Here is a 20,969-nt window from a genome sequence, read left to right as displayed (position 1 = left end):
CGACCATTTCACAAAACAGACAACAAAAATCCGGGGAACAACTACATAAAATCGAAGTTCAGAGGCTTTAAAGGGGTCTTTGGTTCAAGTTTTTGGAGACGATTACCGGTAATTCTTTTTGGGTAAATGTAATTACCACGTTTGGTAGAAGGAATAAATTACGATTTCCGGATATCCAAGGATTACCGGTAATTTGATTTATAAAGAAAAGTCACTGTTCAGATTACCAAAAATAATATGGTAATTCGGAATACCAATCAGAATACCAAGTAAAGGGAAAGCACAACAATAAATTTTGAGACAAAAATACCCCGATACACATAAAAATCTAGACTCAATCTATCAATTACAAAAGTAAAAATAGTTTGGGGTTATTTTTGTAAAATAACCTCATATTCCAAGTCATATTTCGTTCTAAACCAAATATGGAATCAGTAATTTTTACCCAATATTCCCGGTAATATTTTGGCGAACCAAACACGTCTTTCGTAAGATTCCAAGTAAACTCAATTTCTACTGAATTCCCATTAATCATGATTTCCGGTCACCAAAAAATTTCTCTTGTACCAAACTCACCCTAAGAGTTGGTTTTCGCAGTAGAAAGAAGAAAAATGGAAGGTTTTAGTAAGCATTTTTTTGTTTACAGAGTTAAAAAAAATAAGGAGAAGAAATTGAGAAATTTTACTAAATCTTCTTTTTTCTCTTAAGATTAAATTAAAGTTTTTCTAATTTGGGAGTTTAAAGAGAAAATATTTAAAATTACTTATTTATCTTTAGCATTAAAATGTGAAAATTATATAAATGTAAATTATTTTTAAATGTGACATTATTAGAAAAGTCTCAAATATCAACCGAATTTATCGACGAAATTTTTTTGACAAAAATTGTGATAATGTTTTTGATAAAAATCATATACGTCAAAAAAAAATCATTAAAACTAAATACGAAATTAGAGACGAAACCAGATTTTAACTTAATCATTAACATAAATTTTTCACAAAAAAAAAATTCAGTCAAAATTATTGATAGAGTCTAAATTCTGTTGAAACTTTCAACGAAAATATTTCCATTCAAAATTTTGACGAAACACATTTCCATCGAAAAGTTTTGACGTAAAACAATTACGTTAAATTTTTTTACGGAAAATATTTCCATCAAATTTTCAATGAAACATCAAAATTTGTGACTAAAAACATTGGGGTTTGATTTTCTCATGTTGTAGAGATAAAAAGTATGTGGGACCCATATGTTAGAAAAATTATATGTAGGATCCATGTCAGCACGAAAATCGAAGGGTGTGTAAGAAAATTTGAATTCTCATGTTAAATGAGAATTATAAAACCCAAAAACATTTTAGTAAAAAAATTTTGACGAAAAATTTTATCAGTCAAAATTTTTAACGGAATCTAAATTTCCTCAAAACATTTCCCTCAAAATATTTCTCAAAAAAGCATATTCATAAAAATTTTTGACGAAACACATTTCAATCAAAAAAATTTGACGAAAAAAAATTTCATCAATATTCTTTACAGAATTCAAATTCCGTTGAAAGTTTTCGACGAAAATATTTTCGTTAAACTTTTTGACAAAAAAAATTCGTCAAAATTTGTAACGAAACACATTTCCATAGAAAATTTTCTATGAAAAGTATTTCTGTCAAGTTTTTTGATAAAAAAATATTTCCATCAAAATTCTCAACGAAACACATTTCTGTCAAAAAATTTAACAGAAAATTTTTTGCCTAAAAATATTTCAATAAAATTTTTGATGGAAAAAATATTCTGTCAAAATTCTTTGCAGAATCTAAATTTCGTCGAAAGTTTCAAACGAAACATTTCCTTCAAAAATTTTGACAAAACAATTTTCGTTGAAATTTTTATGAGAACACATTTCCATTCGGAATTTTGAACAAAAAATATTCCGTCAAAATTTTTGAGAGTATTCTTTTTTTATTTAAAATATTTGATGGAGGAAATCATTTTTGTCAAAACATTTGATGGAAACTAAATTTTGATAGAAAATTTATTTTTATAAAAATTTTAATCAGAGAAAAAATTCTGTCGCTTTTCGTCAAAAATTATTCCGATGAAAAAATAAGTTTGTGATGAAATTTTTGCCGTTTGCAACGCAGAAATTTCATTGAAAATATAATTTTTTTAGTTTTGTGAAAAGTACATAAATAATTTTGTTAGAAATTTTAAATTTAATTTGTAAAATATAAAAATTATATTAATATTAAAAAAAAGTAAAATGATAAAAATATCTCATTAACCCTCCTTTTTTTCTGCCTTACTTTTTTTTTTAACGCCCAAACAAGAGCAGGGAATACCCTTCAATTTCCTTCATTTCCTTCTCCTCTCTCCCCTTTAAATCTCCTTTTTTTTCCTTTCCCTCCAAACTCCAAAACAAAACTTAAAACCTAACAAATAAAAAATGGTACTTTTACTATAAGAAATAAAGTACAAAACCGAACCACGAATCGGGAAAACCCATAACCCGAATCAACAAAGGGAAGGGAAAAACAATTTAGAGTAAATATCATTTTTGGTCCTCAACAAATTTCATGATGTTCGCTTTAGTCCCTAGCAAATAAAAAGACCCATCGTAGTCCCTAAAAAATTCAAAATGGACCCATTTTAGTCCTTTTAGGGACTAATATGGATCTTTTTTGAATTTGTGAGGACCACGATTTCAACTAAATGAGTCCATTTTGAATTTTTTAGGGACCACAATAGGCATTTTTATTTGCCAGGGACTAAAACAAGGATCGTGAGATTTCCTGAGGACCAAAAATAGTATTTACTCCACAGTTTAAGCATGACCCAAAAAAGCTCATGTAACGAACGTGATAAACAAAAAGAAAAAGATTGAAACTTGCATCTTATCAGCTTCCCAGTTGGTCTGAGACAGGGTTGTGGAACAAAAAAAATGAGTCCGTAGAAGATAATAACAACGATAGGTGTTGGATGAATGAGTTGGGTGTTGTGAAACTCAGAAGCAGGAGCTGAATTTTCTTGCTACAGCTGAGACAGAAGCATTGGACAATAATGGAAAAAGGGAATGTGGATAGACAATGATGCAAAATAGAAAGGAGAAGAAGAAAATCCAATGGATCTATAGAAACAGCAACAAAGCCTCTATATTCTAGGTAATATGTTGGAGGAAAAAAAATATTTACACGTTTTATTACAATAAAAATAAATTAATTATTTATACATTTTTTAATGAAGAATATTATATTTCGGCTTTATTAATAGTGAAACTCTCTAATGCTATAGAGACACTCATATGTGAAACCCACCCATTTATACAAAAAGAGGAAAATAATAATACAGAAATCGATGTATGTATAGGAAAAAAAAATAATAATACAGAAATCGATGTATGTATAGAAGAAAAAAATATTTTTCTACAACATAAGAATATATTTTCCCATTATATTTCTTACATCTCTTCTCTTACAAATTACAAACTATTACAACAAGTGAGGAGCCAAGTTCGTGTATGTCTGTAATAAAATTTGAAAATTAGTCATAACTTCAATCAAATAATTTTATTGGCCCGGGTTGTTATGCCGGCTTCGTCACTGTTTACAATCAAATATTAATCGTTGTTTTTTGTCAATTTAATAATTATAATATATTATGTCATATTTATTAATTAATTATTGATTCCTAATAAATATAATCATTAAATTGATAAAAATCAACTTTTAAGATTTAGTTATAAATGAAAATAGATTATAAATATAACATCTCTTCTTTAATTAAAAAATAAAAGAATTTTTTTCTTGAGAATTTAAAATTTAACTTTTGAATTATGTAATATTATCTTGATGATTATGTACGCTATATTTTATATAAAAAAATATTTATAAATATATATTCTATAGTTCACATTTTAATACGTTGAGATATATGTATTGAGTTTTATTTCTCTCATATCACATAAGAGAAATTATATCTTCGACTCTTACTTCAATTTTTGTATTCTATTTGTTTTTTGTTTTTTAAAAGTAAAATGGATTCCACCATTTATTCCATGTGTAGGAGACAATATTTCTCTAATGTGGCATAAGAAGAATAAACCTCATATATATATACACGCACACGTTATATGTTAAAGGTGAAATTGAATAAAAAAAATTAATTTATTTATCCTTATATATTAGATTATAATCAACTTTCTTGAGAATAGTTGAAAAATAAAGATTTTAAAATATATTTTTTAGAAAATAACACATGTCAATTTTTATTTATTTTATTATAAATTTAATTTTTTAAAATATATATATATATATATATATATATATATGTTTTTATAATTTATTTTTTTTATTCTACTTGAATCAATTATCATTTTCATTACAATCTTGATTTTTTGTTTATAATTTTAATAACAAATTGCATTATTGTTAATAAAAATATTAAATTATAAAATTAATCATTGATTGAAGTAACAAGAAATTTATCAACCTTAAATAAAATCAAAAGTTTTGAGTTTGGGCGCAATTAATGTGATTGAAAAAAAATGACTTTTTTGTAAAATAAAATTTAAGTGAGATTAGATACGTGTATTTTAATAGAGTCAAGGAAAATCCTTCAACCTCTTTGAATATTTTCGAAAAAAATAATGTATCATCCATCAACAAAATTCTCATATCAAAGAGGTTTGAACTCATATCTTTATAGAATATGGATCAAACCCTTAATCAATGATGCCTAACTTTGTTAACTAATTTTCTTTTTTTTACAACCGACACTCTTCTTTAGTTCTTTTATTAGAGCATAACTCTAATCTCGCTTGCTTAAAACAAAACTTAACAAGTTTGTAAAATTTATAAAATATCTTGTTTTCTCTCATATTAAAATATAAGAAAGAGGTTATATTCACGATCAATTAAACTTATTACCTTTTACTATCTTTTTTGTTACTGTTGATTTAATCAAATAAACAGTTGTCATTTGATATAATTTTTTCTCTCTCTCTTCCATCAATTCCTCTACTCTTTCTCTCAACTTCTTCTTTCAATCATGTTTTATAGTTTCCATAGAAAAGTGGTAAGAAATGGTAAAAATGCCAATGAAGAAAGAGCGGTAGTACCATGCTTCAAAAAAATTCTCCTGTTTCAGGTTCAGTTGCAAACAAAACAAAACTTTTTGCGTTATCTTGAAAATCATTGGAACAAAGTGTTTAGATTCAAAAGAACCAAAACTTTGCCTACTAAAAAAAAGCTTTTGGAATCAATTACAGAATACACATATACAAAAGAACAGTTTGGGACAATCATTAATTTTACACGATTGGGGAAATAAAATAGCAATATGTTACTGTACTCAATTTATTTTCTGTAATACCACAATTGAATTATTGAATTTATCAAGACACATTTTATCACGTGAAGTTAATTGTTTTTCTGTAATACAGAAATCATGTTTTAATTCACATAAATCTACCGTGTGGCAAAATGTTTGTAAAGATTGAAATCATTTGATCCAGTCATCAGGACTCACGTCCTTTTACCACGTGATAAAAGGTTTTAATAGTGACGGGATGGAAAAATAAATTTTCAGGTATGACATTCTCACATTTATTATGTCAACATGTGACATTTTAATTGTTATCAACTAACATACTCAAATTTCGAATACATCAATCAAAATCCGAAGACTTCCTTTCTCTATTCTTCATAAAAAAAAAAAAAAAAAAAAAAAGTAATTTGCCAAATTTTGACAAATTCAGTGTTCATATGCTTATGATTTTATTGCTGGAATCGATTCAGGAAAGTGTTAGGCCTTCGTTGTTAACTCGATCAAGGATACACATGCTCTTAAGGGCATAGAATTTTAGAAATTGACATCATATACTTTTTTCGTATAGTTATTTATATATCAATAAGGATGAAATTGTCATTTTAATTTTTAATACCATTGTAATACTGAAATTTGAACTTATAACTTTATATAAATTATTCAAATTCTTCATCACTAAACTAATGAGATAATTGTTATAAAAAAAAAAAAAAAAAAAACTAATGAGATAATTATAATTTTTTTAAAGAGTTTAGCGTTTCATTTTGTCACACAGGAAATCTACCGATAAAATATCGTTTCAGAATTTGAAAATAAATTTTTTAGAATGTTTTGAGAAAATTAAAGTCATGAGGGATAAACAAAATTCTTACAATATTCTACGGATTCGTTTGGTGGATAGGATATGATAAGAACGAATAGGATAAAAGAGTTGAATAATGATAGGATATGAAATGGAGCGGATAAGCTTATATCATGTCCTCTATTTGATATTAACAATCTGATAAGATTATGTTATTCTATCATGCGTTTGAGGCGAACCAGATATCATGAGAATACGATACAATAGACTAAAATACCCTTTTTAACATAAAGTCATATAATTTATCAAAAATTAATTTTAAAATTTTTTAAATTTATTTATACAATTCTAACAATTATAATTTTAAACAAAATATTTTTAATTAATTTTTTTATCTGCATATCATATGTACCATTGTTCAAAAATCATGTTCCATGTTTCATTAAAAAAAAAAATTCATTCAATTCAAAAAGGTATATCGATTAATGGTTCTTTCATTCGCTAAGTAGAAACTTTGGTCTACAGGTAAATACAACTTATAAATTGGGTCGTAGAATGAGAAAGAATAAACAAAATATAATGCAATAAATACAAATATATTGGATAGCATGGGGATATATTGAGTATCCAATATTGATATCATATCCTGTTGAATCTTAACCCAACTCGCCCCATAGAATAAGAAATCATGTATTATATAGTATAAAATAAAATAATAGGATAAGTTAATCATATCATATCCTATCTTCTTTATCAGGTACTCCAAATAGGCCGTGTGAGTTTAAGGGTCCATACACTCTTATTGCTCTCCCTGTTTTACCAAGCTCGAGTGCCTACATTCTGAGATTATTTTCTGTACATTTATAGTAAGGTGGTGTTTGGTTGGGGACAAGTAAAAAATTTGATGGGTAAGTGTATGTGGGTATCTGTCTTCACCATGTTTGGTTGGGGATTTTCAATAGATTTTCCCATCTAGCTCACTTGGCTAGGAAATGAGAAAGAGGACCAAAAACTGGAGAAATGCACTGTTCAGAATCCTTTTGAAGATGTGGAATTGTTGTTCAAAATCGGATAAATGAAAAAGGTGATGAAATGTTGGTCAAGTTTACCCCTGCTTCAGTTTACTGCGTTTACTGCATAAGAAAAAAAAAAAGGTTCTGAACAGTATAACACGGAGGTGTTTTTTCGAGGATATTTTTGTAAATTTCATTAAATTTTCCCATCAATATTTTATCTTCAACCAAACACACATTCAGAAATTTAATTCAATTTTCCTGGTAAAATTTTGCCCAACCAAACAACTTTTTTACAACTTTCCTATCTAACTCACTTTTCCTCGAGATCCCTAGTATTTACATTTCCCTAGTATTAAAAAATTTCTCCCCAACCAAACACTACCTAAGTGTATTTGTGTTTGATATCTGGATAATTTTTTTTTTTCTTTTTTTCCCATTCAAGCATCATAATTATTTCTCAATTTCTATTAGTTAGATGCACATGGTGATAGATATAGCAATAATACAGTAAATATTTCCTTACTCCGGGCAGTTTTCATTTGTCTTTTTCTAATTTTTTAGGTGATAAATATTTGACTCTTCAACGCCTCAACGGACAGAGTTTACATGAAAATAAATTCTTACTTTATTATATATATCTTTCTTCTTTTATTATCGTTAATTTATCTTTCTATTATTAGATGGTCATATTAAATTTTACATAAAAGCATTTGTTTCCCTTTTAAATTTATCTAAATGTCAATTAAAAATATTATATTTTAAATAATAACTAATTTAGACTTTCATAATACAACATAATTAACTAAAAATTAATGAAAAATACAGATTAAGTAACAAATTGAAATAAAACAAAACTTACATAAGACTAGACTATTAAGATTATAATCCAATGATATTGGAGAATGGTAGATAAAAGTAGGTGAAAAAAATAGATAAAATACATGTCCCTATTTTTATTTGTTTATTCTACTTAATCTCTTATTTCTATCCCCCCCCCCCCCCCCCCTTCTCTTTCTCTCTCTTTTAATTTTGTGATCTCTTATTTTATGTTTTAATTATTTATCTCTTATCTCCATTCTTTTTTGTTATTTTATTTTTTTGGTAAACTCTTTTTTGTTATTTTTATCTTATCTCTTGTTTTAAATTTCTGTTTTTTATTTTTTTTAATCTCCATTCTAATTTTTCTTACCTCTTACCTTCATTTTATCAATATATCTTTTATTATCATTTTCTTCATTTATCTCTTATTTCAATTTTCTTCCTTAGTCTCTTATCTTCATTTCCTTATTTCCAAACCAGTTCAATATAACTAAGGCAATGCAAAACATTTCTATCTACCCTTAATATGAAATCTTCGATATATTTATTTGTTTCTCATTCTTCGTTACTTCAAGACAATCTTGAAGCACTAAACTTCAATCATTCATTGATTATTACATTCATTTATTTATAAATTATCACATATTAAATCCTACAATACATTTTTAAAAACTGAGATTATTGTTAATAATATGATCTCACTTTATTGTTACCATTTAAACCAAATAAAATGTGAAACCCAAGAATAAAACGAAGGGATTTTATCACTATTACATCCAAAGCCAAAGGATAGATTAAAGAGGTGGTCTAGAACAAAATTAAAATAAAATAAAAAGAAGCTGTTTCTCAAGCAACAACAAATCTAATATTATATTAGTGACCAACACCAAAACAACTCAATTATAATAACTATGATCACCTTTAACGTTGGTATACTCAACATTAATACTTACACCGCAGGTTGTTTCTATTGGTCCTTTATGCCTTCCTCGACTCCAAAACATGGAAGATACAAGCTCAATAATAATGTAAAATCTTGAAGGCTCTAGTTGTACTTGTAAATAAGGCTTGGGAGGGGGGATAATCAATCAGTGGAGGTGTGTTTAAGAGTTGAATAACCCAGTTGAGAATTCTTTTAATATTTTATTATTTCTTATTTCAAATTATGAATGATATGTATGACTTTGAATTTTTTTTTTTAAAAAAATCCAACTTTCATTTATCCAATTGTACACATTTACAATTTTAGAAGAAAAAAAATACATACGGACTTCGAAATTAAAAATAGAAAAAGAAAAACTATTTAAGCCACCAGAGACTCTAACTAAGGCACTAGTGGGAAAAAAATTTGATTTTGATTTTTTTGTTTTTGGTGCAGGTCCTTATTTGTCTTTTGGTTTAATATTTATATTAGGAGTAAATATTTTTTTAAGTTCCTAACAAATAAAATGGTCCTCATTTTAGTCCCTTACAAAAAAAATTAGTCTCGAGGTCCTTAAAAAGTTCAAAGTGGATCAATTTAGTTAAAATTGTGGTCCCTCACAAATTTAAAAAAGACCTACATTAGTCCCTCAAAAAGACCAAAATAGGTTCACTTTGAATTTCATAGGGACCAGGTGACTAATTTTTTTTTTATAATGGACTAAAGTGAGGATCGAATTTTTTGTTAAGGAACAATAAAGATATTTATTCTTATATTAGTTAGCAACGTAGCACCGTACGAAAATGATTAAAACAACGTAGCAACGCAAATTGATTAGAGAGAAAACTTATTCTTCTCCCCTGTCACGTACTGATTCACATGCTCTTTTCATCCTTTATTTTCTTTTTCATTTTTATAAAAAGAGATGATTGATTGCAGGTCTGACATTCTCAAATAAGTTAATATCTACATATGAGGCCTTCACTGTGATTTTGCTTGCCTTCTGTACATGCAGTGTTGACTTTTTTATTCACCACTATAAAATAGAATGATGATGTATGGATGTACTGAAGTATATTCTCATATTTGTTTTGGAGGATTGGTATGATTTAGGGGGAAAAATGATTGGTCAAACTATTATCTGCAACTTTGTTATGGAAGCAACTAGATTATGAGCGGGTTCAACCGTTAATTTAAACTCTTTACAAAAAAAAAATTCGGGGCACTGTCCCTAAACTCTGGCCACTAAATATGCAGACATAAAAAAAAAATTCCTGGTTCCGCCACTAAACTAAGGTATATACAATAATTAAAATATGGTATTTAAATTCATCAATCTATCTCCACTACTTAAGCAGCTTGTTCTTTACATGATGAACTAGGAGGAGAGGAAGAGAAACAGAGGGTGAAGGACTTTGTCACTTTGGTGATATGAACTCATATCTTTTCTTGCTATTTCATTCCAATATATAATAATCGGATACAATGCTGAAGGAATTCAAATGTTAGATTTGATAAACTTCAGATAATTACTCTGGAAAGATAACCCAGATAAGATGACTAAAGCCCATATAAAATAACTAAATTCTACATGAGATAAGATAACTAAGAGATACCCTATTTTTCTCTGATTGTTTAATTTGGGCCCAAGGTGGTCATTAGCCCATCTTTTAATCCCTCAGTGGTGGTTTGGTGTCCTTCTTGGGCGGTGTGTGTGATCTTGGGCTGTAACATCAAATAGGACATTGTCCCCAGGATTCTGGTGACTGCTAGAATTTGTATTAGCAACATGGTAAATGGCTGGAATTTAATCAAGCGCCTCTTGACGTGTGGTCGAGATTGCATCGGTTGGGCTGATACATGGGGATTATGGGCTGCAGAGGAGGCGTGTTGCCATTCCATTGGTTAGGAATCCAGGCCTGCGATTGTAATTTGGCAGTATGTGATATTTTTATCGTTTTTTAATATTGATCATATTAAATTTTATTTTATATAATATAAGATAAAAGTTAAAAAAGTTAATACAAAATTGAATTTACAAAATAAATAAATAAATAAAATCTGATTCTCAGTGTCCCTAATCTTTTAAGGCAAAATTGAATTTAAAAATAAGTGGATTTGTACATCGAGTGCACTTCAAATACCAAAAGTTATTATATAATGAAATATATTGGAGATACAATAAAAATCATCTTAGCTAATCACTTCAGGTTTTCAGAGTGAATTAATTCATGACATTCAAGTTAGAAAAATAAAATTTAGCAATATCATAATCTCCCTCTTCCATTTTCATCTCATTTTACTGATTTATGAGCCAAAAAATATTAAACAAGATTTCTGTATTACTCTCTCTAGAAATGGGCAATTAAGGCCTGTGCTATAATCTCTGAAAATGGTCAATCGTTCGACATATGATTCTATTCATGTGTTTTCATTCATAGCAATTATTTCACAAAAAAAACCTATTTAATAAATTTGGTTAGGAGAATTAGTTTGGAAAGTTTCAATATGATCGCGATGGTTGGCAGATACAGTGATGGTTTATGTGAGACTAGGAATTCATGACAACAAATTAAAAATGAAAACGTGCTCGCAATTTTCTACTGTAAAACAAAATATAGAAAACAAAGTTTCCAAAACAATCAGAGATAAAATAAGCAGCCAAACATATATATATATATATATATATATATATATATATATATATATATATATATATATAAAAGGAGACAGGATCCTTTGACACCGGTGTCAAAAAAAAAAGTTTGACATCTCATCTGAGAGCCGTTAGATTAAAAAAAATCAACGATTCTGATTTGTAAGCATGTGACACCATTGATTTTTTTTAATCTAACGGCTCTTAGATGAGGTGTCAAACTTTTCCTTTGACACCGGTGTCAAAGGATCCTGCCTCATATATAAGATAGGATCCTTTGACACCAGTGTTAAATTTCAAATTTGACACCAGTGTTAAATTTCAAATTTGACACCTCATCTGATAGCCGTTAGATCAAAAAATATCAATGGCTCTGATTTGTAAGCATGTGACATTTTTTGATCTAACGACTATCAGATGAGGTGTCAAATTTAAAATTTGACACTGGTGTCAAAAAATCCTACCTATATATATATATATATATATATATATATATATATTGTATTTCAGTTTTGAAAACAAAATTTGTTTTTCAAACACAGTAATCAAACATCCCTTAACTTCATCAGAAAAGTGGAGAAGGACAAAAGCAAGGACTGAATTTTGAAGGCACAGCAGCCCATTCTTACCGAACAACATAATCGATGTAAAAGTTTTAAATGTTATTAGAAAACGGTTGAGTACAAAATTCACATCATGAAAAAAATGTGATTCATATAAGGAGGAAATGCGAAGGAGATAAACTTCTCCAATGAAAACATCATACCGCAACATTAATACAATTTCAACCAATGTTCCACTCCAATCAAAATAGCTTCAAGCAAGATTTAATGCATTCAAGGAATGGCTCGTTGATAGAGAGGCAAACCCCCCAACGCTTCACGTTCCGCTTTCTCCCTCTTCACCTACAAAAATGTGGGTGAAAAAACATATAGTAATACAATTTCAGCCATGATTGAGCTGTTTTCATTTCTCACTCTCATAGGAAATAGCAAGCAGCTCATATAGCATAAGTCTTAAGACATAATGCTCAAAAGTAAAATAAAGTGAAATAACAAGTTATTCAGTCTTAGGAATCCAACTCAACATCCCAACAAATCACATGAAAGATACTGTTACTAATTCTCAAAAAACAGTAAATACATTTCCCTTGATTATTGTTCTGAGAAAATGTATATTATGGTGTAGTCCAGAATTACCTTTGGCCGAAATGCCAAACGAGACAAATAATGTAAGTGGTATTCTGCCCAAAAATAATTGTGAAGGGTAAAATGTGTTTTGGAAATTGGACCCATATCAACACATTTCAATATAATAGTATCGCAAGGATGATAGAGTAAAACTATTCTCAGCTAGAGAGCTATGCCAATAGAATGAATCAAGTGGTTCAGGAAAAAGGAAAAATCCCCACATAAAAAATGCATCTCTTCCAGCAAGTAGTCAATTTATCAGAGTGAAGTCATACATACACACGAGTTTAAAAAGCTACCATATTTATTTGAATAATTAATTTACTACCATGTAAAGAAATCCTATCATGTAACTGAAAAAGCAATTAATAAAAAGAACAAACTAACTGCATAAACATAATGAAACAAACCCACTGTCAAGTTTTTCCCCCATAAAGAGTCTTTAGAAAAAACATGTTAAATGAAAGTAAAGAATGAGGCAAAATGAAATATTTTGGTGTTTATATGATGATATGATAGGACTTACAAGGGTCAGCATATCCTGAAGGTAGTTCCGGAATGGTGTTTGCACTACCTGTGAATGTTATATCATAAAGGGTTTTAAATTAAACATTGGTAGTGCACAAAACAAACATAGCATCACATGAAATTAAAATGAATAATAATAATAATAAAGTGTGGAACCTGAAGATCGTTAGAGAGGTACTCGTGCTTCATGGAAAGGTCAATGGCACGCTTAAGACGCTGGTGGCGAGCGTCAACTATCTCCCTCGGAAGCCTGTTCAGGGCCTCCTTCACATCCAAATCGTAATATGGATCGTAAAGATCATCGTATCGGAGCCCTAATTCCCAATTTCAGAATTCAGAAAATCGCGAATCGGGAAATGGTAGAATTAGGGTTCAGGGAATAACCGTAATTGCGAAGGCGCTTCGACAGGGATTTCATGTGCTGACGTGCTAACCAGTTCTTCTTCGGATCCACAAATGACTGCAACAACGACGACATTGCTAAATCCACAAATGCTACGCTGCTGAGGAACAAGAACAAGGGTTTCTGTATCTTTTCGTTTTAGCGGGGCGATTATGTTGACTTTTCCACGCCCTGCAACGGCATGTCGTTTCTTTCCCTTTTCTCTTTTTTGGATGTATTGGGCTTTCAAAAATGCGTTCTAAAACAGCCCATGCATAATACATTTCTTGATGTTGGGTGAGTAACGCAATCGTGTTGTTTTGACTTTTAGGAAAAAAAAATAGGGAGTCTTGAATTTTACTTTTATTTTGTATTATGAATTTCATTAAAATATTTTATATTTTTTTTCAAATTCCAAACAATATTATTTCAAAACTGAAATATGAAATGTTGGATGCATGAGGCATATGCAACAGGGATCGATGATCACTTGTTCAAAGGAAAATGGACTATAAAATCGTTTGACCAATTTATGGTTTGCATGTCTTATTACAGATAGTTGTCTGTATGGTTGCAAATGCACTAATACCATCTCAACAACTTTGAAATATGTAATCATGGCGGTGACGATCTGCTTGCAGCTTAATTTATACGATGTTGAGCTTGTCTCAAATGCATATCCAGACTTGCTAACACCTCATTACGACGAATCAACAATGTATCCACTTCTTCAATTTTAACAGTACCTCTGGGATAAGGGCGGGGGGGGGGGGGGGGGATCTTGAGAGGGACTGTTGAGATTTAGCGCTCGAAACAGGGACATTTGGATGGCTGAATGCACTGTTGTGTTGTAGTGTAATTTAGCCCAGCATAGATACAATTAAGGACCAGCTGTGATTTTGTTCAGAATAAAAGGCACGAAGACACTGCTCAATACATCTGTTAGTCACCTCAGTTTGAGCATCGGATTGAGAAAGGCAAGCTGAGGATATGTGAAGTGAAGTTTCACTTAATTGAAATAGCTTTTTCCAGAACTTGCTAATGAAAACTGAATCGCGACCTGAAACCAATGAACGAGGGAAACCGTGAAGCTTAACAACACATGAATTAATTATGTATACCTTTTTTATAATTTTAAAATTTTCTTTACTTTATATTTAATTTCTAATTTTAATTAATTATAAATTTTTAATAATTTACAAGTTTTTCCTCTTATATATGTTAGTGAAAATTGTTGAGATATATAGTCCTACATTGGTTGTATGTGCTTGGACACTCTCACCCTTTGAGCTAGCTTTTGGAGTGGTGTATCCCAAGGTTCTTTACATGGTATAAGTGACTATAAAGTCACAAATTCGATCCTCATCGCAACTAATATAACTTTTATAAGGCCTTGTAATATTCAATCGACAGGAGTATTAAAAATGCTCTTTCCATGGGATTTTATCTTTTCTCTTTACATTCGTGATGCAAGAAATACACTTATAATTTCAACCATATATATTAAGAGTGAGGCAGGATCATTTGACACTGGTGTCAAATTTTATAATTTGATATCAAATCCTTACCGTTGATTTTCGTGAATAACAGTTATAATTTATTGGAAATTAATAAATTTAATTCCTAATAAATGATAATCGTTGATTGACAGAAATCAACATTTAAGATTTGATGTCAAATTCAAAGTTTGACACCAATGTCAAAGTATTCTATCTCATTAAGGGTTTAATATTTTTGCTTTTGTTGTAGATTTTGTTTTTGCCACAATCACATAAAAATGAAGGGATTACATTATAAAAATAAAAGGGAGAAAATATTTAAAATATTTATGAGATCCATTTACTTTGATGTGAATGTGATATTTTTTTAAACAATTTTTTTCCATATATTAATACTATTGTTACTATACATCTGATGCGACGCATGGCAATTATCGCAGCAAGATATTATACGTGTGTGAATGAGAGTGTTGGATTTAATTCCTTTTGTTTCTCACCTTGGATTTCTGAATCGTTGATAACTTAAAAGACACTCTTTGTAAAAAATAAGCGAATGAGGTTCCAAGAGCAACAGCCCCACAAATACATTTTACAGAACATATAATTCCAGTCAAAGTTAGAGCTTTCACAAATTGCAAGTGATTGATTTCCTTTGTCTTTCTTTGTGATAGCAGATGTGACTGAATGGGAGGCCATTGCGGCTAGACGCCTTCGATATTGCGCATCTCTTCAGTTGCCAAAATTGTTGAGACATGATTTTGCGACTCGAGGCCGCCCCCAAAGGTAACGAGATACTGATTCTGAGCCAGATTTACAAAAAAAAAAAAAAAAAAAAAAAAAAAAACACAAAATTACATTAAGATAAATAACAATATATAGGGGAATTTTTTCATAAACGAATTCACATAAAAGAACAAAAATATATTCAACTTAAACAACTTATACCTCTCAAATGATTAATTACATTAAGATATTGTGATTACAAAAAAAATATTAAGATATTGTTGATTTTATTTCCTAAACTAATTGGGCTTATCTGATTTATGTCCATTGTTGGGCTGATATATGATATATATGTGTGTAATTATCTGTTGGGCCAATGATGAGTGTAATTTGTTGAGGACCATTGTTTATTGCATATGGTGTATGATTGTCGTGGCTAGTGCATTAAGCAACATAGCCAAAACGTTGGCGTCTTGGACCGTGAAGGTTTGATAGGATAAACTTGTACTATATGTTATCATATTTTCAGTTATTTGATGTAACAATCTTATAGTATAAGCTTATATAGCAGAATCTCTTAATACATCAAAATGATGTATAATGCCTGATTGTATAAGATCTAATTAAATTTTAATATTATCAAGTGTTTGACATGATATTGTATAAGAGCATGTTTGGTGCATAGTATAGGATAAGGATGATAGTATAACACCTGATAGTATAAGACATGATTTTATAAGACCTGATTGAATTTTAATAATATCCAGTGTTTGACATGATATTGTATAAAATAATATATTGTATAAGATAATATCATCTAGTATTTGGTAATGCATTGTATAATACTATATAGGATAAAAATAAATATTTTTAATAAAAATATCTTTTAATAAAGAATCTATATAATTCTTCAAAAAATGTCATATGATATTAATTTTTATAAAAATTTATTGATCAGTGTGTCCAAAAAATATTAAATATTTTAAAATTTAATATATTGAAAAATTATTTTTCATTTAAATATATTAATATTTAAATATATTAATATTAAAATAATATATTAATTTTTGAAAATTGCATTGGTCAACGATGTTAATACACTAATTCCTTATTGGGCCTAATCCTTCCCCCTTATGCCGGATTAAGTTATACATCATTTTGATGTATTAAGGGATTCTGCTGTTTAAACTTATATTATATGATGGTCTCACCAAACAACTGAAAATGTCATAACGTATAGTATAAGCTTATACTATCAGACTTTATGCATGATACCAAACAGGCCCTAAGAGAATATATTGTATAAGATAATACTATCCAGTATTTTATAATGACTATATGTACCACATAGGATAAAAGTAAATATTTTTGATAAAAATATCCTTTAATAAAAAGTTTATATAATTCTTCCAAATATAAGTATGTAGAAAAAAATATTACTAATTTGTTATATAAGGTATAGAATTTTAGAAATAAAAAAAATTGAATGTTATCTTATCATAAATAATTTTATTTCCTCCGAACACATTTGTTTTCCTATATCTTTTTCTCATAGACCCATGAAAAATATTAATCCACACACACATATACAACATAATTTATACAAATATTATCATGTTATATAAATATTAATTTAAATTAAAAAAATTATAATAATCAAAAAATGTTATGTATACTATTTTTTTAAGAGATAAAATGTGCCTACCATCCTCTAAAAAAACTTTTTTTTTTTGGGAAGCTACCAAAATACATTGAAATGGAAAGATTTTACTTTGAACTTTCTTCCTTTCGTTGTCTTGTTTTCTCCTTTGCAAAAAAATAGACACAGAGACTCGAATCTAAAATCGAAAAAATCATTCTCATTCTCTCATTTTCGAATCCTATTCACGTTCACGGTCACACGAGAGAAGTAGAAAAATTGTTCAAATGTCTGACAGCAACAAGGACGAGCTCCTCTAGATGGCTTAAGCTCAGCGAGATCTCAACTATGGCAAATCATCCTCCAATTTTCGCAAGCCCGTAGCTAACTACGTCTAACCACCGTCTTCTCAGCCCAAGAAACTCACGCCTCCGACGATGCAATCGCGGAGCAAAGGGAGGGCGGTGGGGAAGAAATAGAGAAAATGAGGAAAAAAGGGCAGAAGGGTGGGGAAGATGAGATTAATCCAATACATCACCCCCTTGTCAGGTCTAATTCCATCTTTAGGTCTGATAAGCTTGTACTATACGATAGTCACACCAAACAACTGAAGATGTCATAACATGTAGTATAAGCTTATATTATCAGGTCTTATACATCACATCATATATGGCTTTAGTCTCTCCTTCATTGGTGTTACGTGACATTATTGTTTCACTAGCTGAAAAGTACTCTTTTTTGAATTCTCTCTTGAACCTTCTAAGCTATGTTGTACCGACATTCATACAAGACATTTCTATTACAGATGGCCAAATATTCTTATCCGCAGATCTCTTTAATGTTGAGATAAGACGGGACACGACACGCCAACACGTTAATTCTGAAAAATATTTAATTTCTCCATGTTAGGACAAGTTTTGATATTAAATAATATTTTTAATATATATAATATAGTTTACGATCTATACATATAGCAGCTCATAATAAGTCATATAATCAATCAAATATTTAAATTTCATAACATAAATATAAAGAAAAAATAATTTTTCATGTCTTGTTAAATTTTATAACAGAAATTATTTGATTTATAAATTATTTTTTCATATTTAATTAAAAAAAATCTAGTTATTAAAAAAAAACATGTCCAAAAAATGTTGATGGCATGTCGAAAAATGATCAGTTCACTGCATATAAAAAATGTTGATCGATACCGACACACATTTAAAAAAAAAAAAAAAAAAAGTGTGTTTGTGCATCAGAGCTTCTAAGTTAGGGTTGTGTGGGTGAGTGTACTTTGTCAAAAATCACGGTGTTAGAGTGAGTTTTTGGCTTCGATCTTTTGGAGAACCTTGAAGAGCTCATCAAGATGGTCATTTTGATGGGTTTATTTTTCGGTTTGGAGCTAGTTGGTAAAGAAGGTGCTTCGGTCAAGGGAGAATTGGTGGCTCAAGCATCTGAGTTTTGATCTTTGGTGAAGGACGACGTTCCGGGTGCAGGAAACTCACTAATACCTTAACCAAGTAAATAATTCCTCGTGTTCTTTCTTCCCGTTCTTAGTTTTTTTAGCGCTTTATTGTTAGGGAAATACGATCCTAGATTTATAACAGATATAGTTATTTCTAATTTTTAATTGAACTGTGAGTTTTGCATGGGCTCCAGTTGCTTGGAATCCATAGGCAAGTCTCTGATGAGTGATTGATGCTGTATCATTAAAACCACTAGAGAGTGATTTAATCTCAGTTTACAAAAAAGTAACCTAATATAAAGTACATTAATTGTTAATAAAATGAGATTGTTGTTATTATAAAACTTTTATATTACTATTTATTAATTGTGCTGATATATTATTTGATGGATTCACTTGTATTAATAACTACACGAATTATCAAATTTATTAAATGGCATATAATATATCATTAAATATGAGTAAAATTCTTTAATACTGTTAAATGCTACATAAAAAAATAAGTTGTTTATCTTTCACAACTGAAGCATTTACACAAATATTTAAATAAAATAAATATGACATGCATAAGTTTTAATTTAAAAAAATAATAATTTGGGGTCATTTATACAATAGACATTACATTTGGCTCCTTTATAGAGAGAATACACTTTAAAAGAAGTACAAAAATCATTAATTAAAAAATTACAAGTTAAGTTTGTGATAAATTATATATACAAATTAAGTTGTTACACTAATTTTTAAATGATAATTATAACTCAACGTTACTCTTCAAAGTGCACCCATCATTTTAGAAGAGCCAAATTTCGTGTGAAGATACCTTCGCCAAAGGTGAAAAATAAAGATGCGCTTTTCATAATGAAAAAAATAAAATAATTTATAATTTTTTAGCTGAATATATTAAAATATTTTAAATGTAACGACTTAACTTCATTACTTCAATATTAGTTGTTATTGATTAACTTTTTTTAATATTTCAATACTTTTTTTATCTATTTAATATTAATGTTTTAATATTTTAATATATTGTTATCTATTATATTTGTTTTTATCAATTAATATTTTAAAGTATTTTAATAAAATTTTAATGTATTTTTATCTATTCAATATTTTAAGAATTTTTTTATATATTCAACATGTTTTTTTTTTTTTGATAAACATATTAACACATGTTTTAATATTTACTTATATTGTTATTGATTGACTGTTTATACATTTTAATATTAATTGATTGTGTTGAAATATTCAAGTGTGATAAGTCCCACATTGGTACGGTTGGACCCATGAACTCAATGCCTTAAGATTTTGGGTTGAGACATGGTGTCAGATCTACTTGCTACGGTTGGTGTAGCCTTAGCTCATTGGTGGTGGTTCCCCGCCACGGGCTTCCCCTGGACCCACCTGACATTGGAGTTTGAGGGAACGAATTTTCCAACAGTGGTATCAGAGCCATATTGGGCTCGAGCTAGCCTAGTGATTGGCTAGGAGGCGGGTCGAGTACTTTGCGCTTCGGGTACTCGGTTGAGGGGGAGCATACCAATGGTGGGTTTCACACTTGAGGGGGAGATTGTTGAGATATTCAAGTGTGATAAGTCCCACATTGGTACGGTTGGACCTATGAACCCAATGCCTTAAGGTTTTGGGTTGAGACATAGTGTCGGATCCACTTGCTACGGTTGATGTAACCTTAGCTCATTGGTGGTGGTTCCCTGCCACGGGCTTCCCCTGGACCCGCTTGACATTGGAGTTTGAGGGAACGAATTTCCCAACAGATTGATGTTTATCTATTTTGTTAAATTTATAAATATTTTATTACTTCATGGCTAGTAAATATTTATTCCATGTTTGATCGATCTATTCTCAATTAACTTTTAGTTATGTATTTACTGTTTTTACTCAATTTTGATTATTTATTTATATGTTCTTATTATAGTATATTTTATGGGATAATTTAATATATTTAAATTATTACAATTCGTGTCACTAATTTGAAAATAATCACCTTAAGAAGGATGA

The 20,969-nt window shown here is 29.3% G+C and overlaps 1 protein-coding gene across 2 annotated transcripts; it reads right to left on the bottom strand.

The window, feature by feature from the left end:
- Positions 1–12,172: 12,172 nt before the first annotated feature.
- LOC133291898 (cytochrome b-c1 complex subunit 7-2, mitochondrial-like) lies at positions 12,173–13,796 on the bottom strand. Of its 2 annotated transcripts, XM_061490253.1 has the most exons (4): positions 13,630–13,793; positions 13,402–13,559; positions 13,244–13,291; positions 12,173–12,432 (listed from the first exon to the last, which is right to left on the bottom strand). In XM_061490253.1, exons 1-4 carry the CDS (start codon positions 13,721–13,723, stop codon positions 12,364–12,366), a joined length of 369 nt encoding a protein of 122 aa, XP_061346237.1. In that variant the 5' UTR covers positions 13,724–13,793; the 3' UTR covers positions 12,173–12,363. The 2 variants fall into 2 exon arrangements, with proteins under 2 accessions (XP_061346237.1, XP_061346238.1); XM_061490254.1 differs by lacking the exon at positions 13,244–13,291 and having other exon boundaries at positions 13,630–13,796.
- Between the last annotated feature and the right edge of the window lie 7,173 nt (positions 13,797–20,969).

The sequence above is a fragment of the Gastrolobium bilobum genome, unplaced genomic scaffold (genome assembly GCF_033153095.1).
Source record: "Gastrolobium bilobum isolate Gb01-03AN ecotype WA unplaced genomic scaffold, APGP_CSIRO_Gbil_v1 utg8480, whole genome shotgun sequence".
NCBI classification, from domain to species: domain Eukaryota; kingdom Viridiplantae; phylum Streptophyta; class Magnoliopsida; order Fabales; family Fabaceae; genus Gastrolobium; species Gastrolobium bilobum.
The sequence above is the reverse complement of the archived record's forward strand: the minus strand, read 5'-3'. Positions and strand labels throughout refer to the sequence as shown.

Bases quoted from the DNA above. Each gene is read 5' to 3' on its own strand.
- LOC133291898 (XM_061490253.1), bottom strand. From the start codon at position 13,723: ATGTCGTCGTTGTTGCAGTCATTTGTGGATCCGAAGAAGAACTGGTTA. The intron at 13,292-13,401 runs GTTCCACACTTT...TAACATTCACAG, and splicing joins ACCTCTCTAACGATCTTCAG to GTAGTGCAAACACCATTCCG. The intron at 12,433-13,243 runs GTAAGTCCTATC...ACATTTTTGTAG, and splicing joins TTCAGGATATGCTGACCCTT to GTGAAGAGGGAGAAAGCGGA.